This window comes from Hyperoodon ampullatus (genome assembly GCF_949752795.1).
Source record: "Hyperoodon ampullatus genome assembly, chromosome: 2".
Classification (NCBI taxonomy): domain Eukaryota; kingdom Metazoa; phylum Chordata; class Mammalia; order Artiodactyla; family Ziphiidae; genus Hyperoodon; species Hyperoodon ampullatus.
This window is the reverse complement of record NC_136915.1, coordinates 618,981-629,280: the sequence shown is the minus strand read 5'-3', so window position 1 is coordinate 629,280 and position 10,300 is coordinate 618,981. Positions and strand designations below refer to the sequence as shown.

Sequence of the window (10,300 nt, the reverse complement as noted above, 5' to 3'; positions counted from 1 at the left end):
TGGGCAGGAGTCTGAGCCCAGGGCCCTCCCTGCCTGGGGAGCGGGTAGAAGCCAGGGGCGGGGCCAGGGGTGCCTCTCTCCAAACCTTTGCCTCCAGCCCTCCCCCACTAGGTGCAGCGGTCTGGGGAGACCCTGTTTGGGGTCTCAAGGACATGGAGAGGCCTGGTGATGGGGGCAGGGTTTTCTGGCCGGTGTGCTGGGTCTGGGTAGGGGGCCGCTGACCCTTGGCTTCAGGCTCTGGTAGAGGGCTTGCGATCTGGTGCTGACCTGGAATATGGGGGGACGACCAGGAAATAGTGAGGCGGGGGTGGAGGTGGGGTGCTCCTTGTGTGGGTGTATGCGGACCAAGGACTCAGTGAGTGTTGCAGCCCACCTAGTCCCTCCTCTCTCTCCCCCAGATGAGAACAGCACCTGGAAGTGGCTGCCGGGAGACTACAGTCCACAGGACAGGTGCCAGGGACCCCTCCTGGCCTCCCCGCCCATGATGTGCTCCTACTTCACACGGTCACGTCGGACAGGCCTGGCTAGGTGTCCCCTGGCCCTGGAGAGGTGTCTTGAGCACGGGACGGTTAGGCTGGAGGGGATGGAGGGCCTACGGTCTCAGAGCTCCTGGACACCGGAGTGGGGGAAGGTATGTGTCCCTCCTTCCCCGGGTAGTGATGCCCACCCGCTGCACCAGGTGGGCTTGTGGCGGGGCTGTTCCCTTTGTCCGGCCCTGACCCTCTTCCCGGGCGATCCGGAGTGCTGCCCCAGGGCCATAGCTGCGGGGAGGCGGGGGAAGGATTAATTAGAGCCGAGAGTGGTCCACCCTGTAGCTGCCTCTTTGGTGCGGAGTGAATAGTTTTCAGCAGAGGAAGTCTCATCTCTCTGGCGCCCCTCCCAGGTCGGCGCTGTCCACCTCTAAAGGAGCAGAAGCCCTGAGGGCGAAGGAGTTTCCGTCCTCAACCCCTCCAGGTCACGGCAGATGGGACCCTTTCTTTGCCGGTCCCCACCGCGGGTCTGGGATGGGGCGGCGTGGAGCAGCGCACGCTCGCTCCAGGCCGCTGCTCCCCACCATCTGGAGGCACGGCATCCTTGCCAGGTGTGGCCAAGGAGAGCCGCGGAGCTGCCCCCGGGTGCCACGACTCGAGACCCCAGCCCGCCGCGGCCCAGGGGAAAGCCCGGAAAAAGCCTGGCAGGGGCGGGGAAAGGTCAGGGTTCCGAAGGGCACTCACACGGCAAGAGGCCGAGGCACCGAGGAGCACAGTCGCCCCGGCGGCGCCGGCCCCCTCCCCACCTGCGCGGCCGCCCCCTCTCCTTCGAGATCCGCCCTCCGGGGGGGCCGCGGCCCGGCGAGGGTTAAGGGGGGCGGGGCGCGGGGTGGCCCCGCCTCCGCCGCCGCGCCGGGTCCGAGCGCGCACGGGGCGCGGGGGCGGGTCGGAGCGGGCGGCGGCGGAGGGCGCGGCGAGCCGGGCGAGCGCGGGGAGCGGCGGCGCGGCCGGTGTGACCCACTGCCCGCGCCCGTGTGCCCCCGAGCCCGCGCCCCGCCGCCGCCCGGCCCAGCCGCAGGATGCGCGCTCCACTGCTGCTGCTGCTGCTGCTGGCCGCCTGCGCGCCGCCGCCCTGCGCCGCGGCCGCCCCGACGCCGCCGGGCTGGGAGCCGTCGGCCGACGCGCCCTGGTGTCCCTACAAGGTGCTGCCCGAGGGCCCCGAGGCGGGCGGCGGGCGTCTGTGCTTCCGCAGCCCGGCGCGCGGCTTCCGCTGCCAGGCGCCCGCCTGCGCGGCGCACGCCTCGGCCGGCCGCTCGCTGCGCGCCAGCGTCCTGCGCAACCGCAGCGTGCTATTGCAGTGGCGCCTGGCGCCGGCCGAGGCGCGCCGCGTGCGCGCCTTCGCGCTCAACTGCTCGTGGCGCGGCGCCTACACGCGCTTCCCGTGCGAGCGCGTGCTGCTCGGCGCCTCCTGCCGCGACTACCTGCTGCCCGACGTGCACGACGGCGTGCGCTACCGCCTGTGCCTGCAGTCGCTGCCGCTGCGCGCCGAGCCCGCCGTCGCCCCGGAGCCCGCTGTCGTCCCGGAGCCCGCCGCGTCCGCCGAGTGCGTGGAGTTCGCCGCCGAGCCGGCCGGCATGCGGGAGATCGTTGTGGCCATGACGGCGGTGGGCGGCTCCATCTGCGTCATGCTCGTGGTCATCTGCCTGCTCGTGGCCTACATCACGGAGAACCTCATGCACCCGGCCTTCGGGCGCCCGGGCCTGCGCAGGCAGCCCTGAAGAGCGAGGCGCCCGCCAGCCCGGGCTCTGCCTGCCCGACTAGGGTGCGGGAGGCCCCAGGCCCTTGGCCCGCTCTCCCCTCCCCGCTCTTGCTCCCTCCTTAGGATCTCCACGCAGGGCTTGCTGGAGATAGATGGGGCACCGGCCGGTCCTTCGCAGGGCCTTGGAATCACCGCACGACCTTTCCAGCTGAGCAGCCGCCTCCCAAACTCCAGCTCGGGACTGGCCCTTGGGCCTGAGCGGAGATGCCAGCCGCGTGCAGGGCTCTCCCCGCTCTCCAGAGCCCTTGGGGGGGACCGTCAGAGCACAGAGACTCTTCTCGCAAGAGCCATTGGCACCCCCGGGCCGTCACCCTGCGCCTCCAGCCTGTGCCGAGTTGAAAAAAAACAGGCTGTCGTCATGGCTTGGTCACTGTGTGCTTTTCCGACTCAAGGGGGCCACTTGGAGCCTGTCCTCTCCCCGCCCCACCCCAATGGGCTTAGGTAGCTTCGTGCCTTAGTATCTCGGGCCCACTGCGGGAGCCAGCCACCCTTCCAGTGCTGTCCAAGAGGGTCTGTGGCCCCGATACTGGCAGATTGTGCGTGCTTCTGGCCAGAGCCCCCCTGGGGACCCTCCCTTCAAGCTTTGCAAGAGCATCCAGTTTGGGTAAGAAGCGTCCTGCGGTGTTTCCCTATGTGGGCGTTTGACAAGTTGGGAGCCATGACTTAGCTCAGCAGGCGGCCCAGCGTCCAGCTGTTTCCGGGGGTGAGTGTCCCCTGACCTCGGGGGAAGCTGGTAGTTCACCAGGGCTGGGCTCCCTCCCCTTCCTTTTGTGTGTCTGGTGAGGACTTTCCATGGTGACTGGGGGCAGGTGGCTGGGAACACGAGGCCTGGTCTGAAAGAGCAGTGCCGTATCCAGAAGGTGAAGTATAGATGCCAACTTGCCCAGCTGGACCTTCCACTGTGATCTGGATCCCAAGCCTCAACCACGGCATGACGGACAGCACCACGCCACCCCATCCCCGAGCCAGTGGCCAGCTGCCCCGGATCTGGCTGGGTGCTGCCCCCTGCCCACCTACCCGCTCGCCGTGGACTGAAGGCTGGCCTTGCCCCTCTCCGGGCAGATCTGAGCATCTTGGCCGAGGTTCCCTCCTGTGCCAGCCCCCTGACGATGCTGGGCCCTGGGAGGGGCGAAACGTGGCTGGCCCGGCTCTGCGTGAGCCCCTGACGGTGGCTGTCCTGGACCCGGCACGTCTGGAGTCACCGTGGCTAACTCCCCCTCCCCCAGCAGCCACCAGCGACCCTCACCCCAGCAGCCTGGCTGGTGCCCCCGCAGCGCCCACTCCCTACCTCTCTGTCCTTGCTCTGCCTGCCCCGGCGTGGCGCTGGTCAGGCGTGAGCCCGGCGCCAGTGTCTAAATGCCCATCATTCTTAGACCAAAACCACCGCCTCGTGTACTTATTTGGGAGGGGGGAGAGAAGGGCGCGGGGGAGAGCTGAACCCCTTTTCCCCAGCTGCTCAGGCGTCAGCCCAGTGGTTGGCCCTGGACCCTTTGCCAGGTCACGTGGGGTTAGTCCAGGCCGGGAGCACAGGCACCCTGCCCTTGCGGCTTGTGGCAGAGGGACAGGCAGGGTGTCTCTCAGCTGGCCTGTCCGTCCTCAGAGCTTGGACAAGCATCTTCTCCCGGGCCTGCTCTGTGGGGCGGGGGTGGGGAGCGGCACCTGCTGCAGTTGGAAATAGCCCCGCCTCAGGGATGACCCGCTTGAGCTGTGACAGGCAGCAGTGAGGCGGCTCCAGAAGGGCCCCTCCCGGCCTGGGCCTCCCCATGCGGTGCTAGAGCTGGGGGGTGGGGGCCAGAGGACGGACCTGGAGCCCCTGTGTGTGGTGTACACTGCGTCACCCCCTGCATTCCCTCCTGGGCCTCCCCCACCTGGGCTAGGCCGTCCTTGAGATCCTGGAGCCGGCTGTGACCCTGAGGGGCAAACAGCTGGGGGCGGGCCATGCTCTGAGGAGTGACTCATCCCCCCTCCCGCCAAGGGGGCGGGGTGCAGTGAAGTGTCTAGACAGCCAGCGGGGGTGCAAGGGGTTCCAATTCCTCCAGCCTGGCTCCCTGGGGGACCTTTTCCTCTTGCAGCTCTAGGCCACCCGTGACAGGTGCTCAGGTGTCTTCCACAAGGGTGGGGCTGGCAGCCCTGGTCCCAGGGCCTGGTGCCCTGCTGTCCATCCTCTATCTCCTGTGTGCAGCTGGGTTCACAACCGGCCACCGTGAAGTTCTTGGAGGCCTGCCCTGGGCCCTTCCCCCAGCCCTGCACCTGATTTGGGGCCCTGTCTGTGGCCCTGATTGGGCTCACGCCAGCGAGAGCCACAGGCCTGTCCTACCCGCCGATCCTCGAGGCTGGTCAGCACCGACCCGCAGCCCTCTGCTGCAGAGATGCCTCTTCAGGGCTCTCTTCAAGGGCTTCTTGGAGGCCCAGTGTCCAGCCCAGCAGGGTCCAGTTGGGGAGCCCTGGCCTGGGAGACGGCATGGAGCTGGTGTCCACGAGGAGCACTTCTACTTCTGAACCATTGCCACCCCTGAAAACTGCTCCTTCCCCAGGTGGCCCTTCCATTCTCCTGGGGGCACAGGGGACACCCAGGCTCCTCCCCTACTGAGCCCCCAGTCCTCCATCCCCACCACGTGCTGGAGGAGGCCCCACCCCCACCCCCGGTCGCGCTCTCTCTGACTCGTGGCTGGTGGGTAGACGTGCGGCTTCCCTGTGCCCTGGAGGTGGGGGTCCGGATGCCTTGTTCCTCAGTCAAGACTTCGTCTTTCTCATGGTGCCTGAAGGTAACTTCCTTAAGCTTATGATTTTCTGACGTGGAGTAGAAAGATCTCTGATTCTAAACCACTGAAGGGTTGCCTGGGCTGTCGGCCTGGCCCTGCCTTTTAAGAGCCATGCGGCCTTTCAGTGCCTCAGTCTCCTTGTCTGTGAAGTGGAGACAGTCATAGGACCTAACTCAGAGGCTTGTTTGAAGGCTTATGTGAGATCAGGCGGGCGGAGAAGAGTAAGTGGTCCGTGCTTGTTCCTGTCTATGCCACGACTTGATGTGCGTCCAGGCCGAGACAACCCCCGCCCACGGCTGCATCCCTAGCCTGACCCTGCTCGGAATCCTGAGGTCCTTGAAATTCCACCACCGAACACCCTCCCTGCTCACTCCCCAAAGCTGACCCACAGCTTGCGTTCCTCGCTCAGCCTGCAGGAGGGGTTCCCGATCATTCTGTGCCCAATGCCCTGTGCGGCAGGCTCTGGGGCCCCAGCCGTGACACCGGAGGTAAGATGCGGGCCGGCTGGCCTGCTCAGGCCCCTCCCCACGGCCCCCAGGGCAGCTGCTAACTCCCCCGGTGCCCCCGACATTCAGGCCTCGGCCTCCTAGGAGAAGCTGGTTTCATCAGCGCTGGTTCGTGAGGACCTCACACTCCCAGGGGCCGCTAAGCCAGGGGGTGGGGGCGGACACACAAACGCGCAGGCAGCATCAGGTGCAATGGAGGAAACATTCCTCCACTGGGGCAGGGCTGTGGGGCTGGTGTTTCCCTGGTGATCTCAGGATTGGGGGACTGGGCTGTTGGAGCTGGTCTACAGGGACAGCCAGGGAGCTGCTGGAGACCCTGGCCTGGGGGATGGGCAGTTTGGCCACTTCAGCCTGAGTCTAGAGAGTCCTGGGTCCCTGACACCCAGAGCCTCCTCCAGCCGCATCTCTCTGGGGACTGGAAGCGTGACCCCAGCAAGCGCTGGCCAAGAGGGGAGGAAGCGTCCACATCCCAGGGTGGGGTCAGGCTGCACCTTCTGAAGTCGGGAGCCCAAGGGCCACACACACTGCCTTTCTTTCAAGGTCCCAGATATCCCCCCTCCTTTAGAGATCTGTTATTTCATTTCTAGGCTGTATCGGCTGTCTTTTCAAACTTTCGTTTTTTCTAATGACCTCAGTAAAATGTTCCCTCCATTTCTGATGCAGGGTGTTCTTTCTTAACTTTCATCGTTTTCCTAACTCTGTTGAGCTTATGATGAAGTATTCAGTTAAAATGTCTATCTGTTTTGGGGGCATGCCTTTCTGGCTTGTCTTCTCTACCTACAGAGATGGCAGCACCTTCTTTTCTTTTTTCCTGATGGAGAGTCTGGGTGGGAGTCACCCGCTGCTCCGTCCCCTTGGTCACACGTAACGAAGCTGGGTTTCCCTCGCTCTTAGGTGGGGAGGGGGTGGGCTGGGATAGCGTTCAGAACTCCCCAGCTCTGCTGTTAACCGCTGCGTTAATTACGTGGCCTCACACGTCTGGGGTCTGCCTTTCCATCCCCGCCCCCACTTCTATCTGGACTCTCTCCTTCCTTTGTCCCAGGTGTCTCTGTCCAGCTCAGTTGGGAGTCCAGTGCGACAAATTCTCCCCATGCCTGTTCCCTTCTTCCCTCAGGGCAACCACTCCGATGCTGTGCTGCTGGTCTTGTTTTTAATTTTTACTCAACACCGTGTCTTTGAGATTTATCCATGTTGCAGAATGCACACATTTTTAATTGTTTCTGTTCATTGCATGCAATTTCTAGTGTGTGTCCACCAGGCTGACTTGTCCTCAGCCCTGAGGGAACACGGGTAGCTGCAATGCTGATCACAATGTGGCCATGAAAACGCTCATCCACACTCCTCGGGGACGCGTGCGAGGATTTCTCTAGGTGAGGGGCAGTGGATCTTAGCGGTGTGTGTACCTAACCACCAATATTATCAGCTTGTCCTTAATGGCCAAAGCAGTCAACACTCCCGCCAGCAGGGCAGGTAGGTTTCTACTTCCGCAACTTCTCACAAATACTGTGTATTGTTCAGTTTTGTAGCCTTTGCCCATCTGTTGGCTGTGTAGCAGTAACTGGATTTGATTTTAATTTGCTTTCTTCTGATCACTGGACAGGCTGCACACCACTTACTATTCCTATTAGCCATTTGAATGTCCCTGCTGAATAACTGCTTATTCATAATTTTTGTACATTTTTCCCATTGCTGTGGCTTTTTCCTCTTGATTTTCAAGAGATCCACAAATACTCAGTGCTGTCCAATAGGACTTTCTGAAATTATGAAAATGTTATCTGTGCTGTATTAGTTTCCTGGGGCTGCTGTAACAAAACCACAAACTGGGTGTCTTAGAACAACAGAAATTTATTCTCTCATGGTTCTGGAGGCTGGAGGTCCAAAATCAAGGTGTTGCCAGAGGTGGCTCCTTCCGGAGGCTCTGAGGGAAAGTTCCACACCCGTTTCACGCCTCTCTCCAGTGTCTGGTGTGGCCGGCAATCTTTGGGGCTCCCTGGCTAGTGGACACATCACTCCAATCTCCAAGGACACCCCTGTTATGGCCTCCTCCTGTCTCTCTCCTCTGAGCCTCTGTGTCTGAATTTCCGTCTCCTTTCTCTTATAAAGACACCACTCACTGTATTATTGCCCACTCTAATCCATTATAATTTTTAAGTATTTTATTTACTTATCTATTTATTTGGTTACACCAGGTCTTAGTTGTGGCTCCCCAGCTCCTTAGTTGTGGCATGTGAACTCTTAGTTGCGGCATGCATGCGGGATCTAGTTCCCTGATCAAACCCGGGCCCCCTGCATTGAGAGCACGGAGTCCTAACCACTGCACCACCAGGGAAGTCCCCTAATCCATTACAATTTAATTTTATTCCATCTGCAAAGACCCCTATTTTCAAATAAGGGCACATCCACAGGTACCAGGGGTTAGGGTATCAACATATTCTTTTGAGAAACACGATTCACAGTGGTCACTAGTCTAGTCAGTATCTACTAGTCATTGTGGCTATTGAGGACTTGAAATGTGACTAGTATAACCAAGAAACCACATCTTAAGTTTTAATTAATTTAAACATAAGTTTAAATAGCCGTATATATTTAGTGGGGCTGTACTGAACAGCACAGTTCTAGATACATACCTTTGACTATTTATTTTTTAATTAATTAATTTATGGCTGCGCTGGGTCTTCATTGCTGTGCACGGGCTTTCTCTAGTGCGGCTAGTGGGGGCTACTTTTCATTGTGGTGTGCGGGCTTCTCGTTGCAGTGGCTTCTCTTGCTGCGGAGCGCGGGCTCAGTAGTTGTGGCTCAAGGGCTCTAGAGTGCAGGCTCAGTAGTTGTGGTTCACGGGCTCTAGAGTGCAGGCTCAGTAGTTGTGGTTCACGGGCTCTAGAGTGCAGGCTCAGTAGTTGTGGCGCACAGGCTTTGCTGCTCTGCAGCATATGGGATCTTCCCAGACCAAGACTCAAACCCGTGTCCCCTGCACTGGCAGGCGGACTCTTAATTACTGCGCCACCAGGGAAGCCCCCCTTCTCCTATACTGTGAACATTGTTAACAGTGTCCTTTGTTGAAAACAAATCCTTAATTTTGATGACATCATCAGACCTATCTTTTTTTTCCTGTATGTTGTATGCATTTTTTTTTTGGTTTTAAGCAATCCTTGCACACCCAGAGAATACATAAATATTCCCCATGAGAATATTTTTTTTGACTGGCTTTATGACTTTACTTTTCATATTTAGTTGTCTAGAGGTCACATTGTATATGGTGTGAGGTAGGGATCCAACTTTTTATATCAGCACACTGAGCCGATTTCCCCAATCCAGTCTGCAGAAACAATCCATCCTTTTCCAGTATGTGGTGGCCCCATATCGTACACCACAACCCCACAGGTGCATCAGTCTATTTATGGGCTATTGTATTCTATTGGTCTGTTTGTCTTTTCATACAGTGGTACCACATTATCTTTATTATTATAACCTTAACATCTGTAGGGTGAGTTTCCACATTGCACTCTCTTTATTTAAAATTTATATGTATATTAAAAAAAATGTTTGTTTATTTATTTAGGCTGCACCAGGTCTTAATTGCAGTATGCAGGATCTTCGTTGTGGCATGTGGGATCTTTTTTTTTAGTTGTGGCATGTGGACCCCTTGGTTGCGGCATGCAGGATCTAGTTCCCTGACCAGGGATTGAACCTGGGCCCCCTGCACTGGGAGCACAGTCTTACCCACTGGACCACCAGGGAAATCCCACACTTCACTGCTTTAAAGTGAACTTAGTGAGACTTCTGATTCCAGCCAAGATGAGGTAACAGGGACCAGAATTACCCTTTCACCTGAAACAACTAAAAAATCATACAAAATATGTGAAACAACAGTTCCAAATACATTGGCTCTAATGCAATGAAGGGCCATGACCTCTGAGAGAAAGGAAAGAAATGAATTGAGTTCTGTGACTGCTCCAGCTTACTGTCTGGAGGATTTTCAGCATGCAGAGCAAGGAGGAGGGACTCAGGCAGAGCCCAGTATTGTCCCGAGTTGAGTGGATGGATCTGGGAGGCCAGGGAGGCCAAGATGGCTGGAGTTTGGGGGGCAGAACACAGAATAAGAAAGAAGATGTGAAGATCTATAGCTTAGGACTGACTAGTGTGTGTGTGAGGGAATCACCAGGCCAAGAAAGGAGCCAACAAACAGGATTAGAGGCAAGACTCCCCAGAGTTCAAGCAGGGCTAGGAGCAGTGTCTCTGACAACCAGCCAGAGTGCAAACCCACCCCCGGGGCACCGATTACACATGTATTAGCTGCTGGAGGTTGCCCCACAGCTCACTGATGCTCTGTTTATTTTTTCTCTTTCATTTTGTTTCACTTTTCTGTTTCATTTATACTTTTTATTTGTATGTCTTCAATTTCACTAACCTTCTCTTCTTCAATGTCTAATCTACCATTAAACCCATCCAGTATATTTTTCATATCAGATATTTTAGTGCAACGTATAAGAGAACAAGTTCGTAAATTGTACTTTATCAAACTTAAGAACTTTTGTCCTTCGAAAGACATTGATAAGAGAACAAGACGAACCACAGGGAGAAAATATCTATAAATCACATATCTGGAATATATATACATAAACTTAATAACAACACAATGATAAATGCACAAATGATTTGGACATCTCAGCAAAGAAGACGTAGTGATGGCAAATAAGCACCCGAAATTATGCTCCATTTCATTAGTCACTAGGTAAATACACA

The 10,300-nt window shown here is 57.7% G+C and overlaps 1 protein-coding gene across 1 annotated transcript; it reads left to right on the top strand.

Annotated features, from left to right (window-relative positions):
• Window positions 1–1,523: 1,523 nt before the first annotated feature.
• FNDC10 (fibronectin type III domain containing 10) lies at window positions 1,524–2,432 on the top strand. The gene has a single exon (XM_079696702.1). It carries the CDS (start codon window positions 1,550–1,552, stop codon window positions 2,246–2,248), a length of 699 nt encoding a protein of 232 aa, XP_079552828.1. The 5' UTR covers window positions 1,524–1,549; the 3' UTR covers window positions 2,249–2,432.
• The last annotated feature ends 7,868 nt before the right edge of the window (window positions 2,433–10,300 follow it).

Coding starts and splice junctions, on each gene's coding strand:
- FNDC10 (XM_079696702.1), top strand. CDS start 1,550: ATGCGCGCTCCACTGCTGCTGCTGCTGCTGCTGGCCGCCTGCGCGCCG.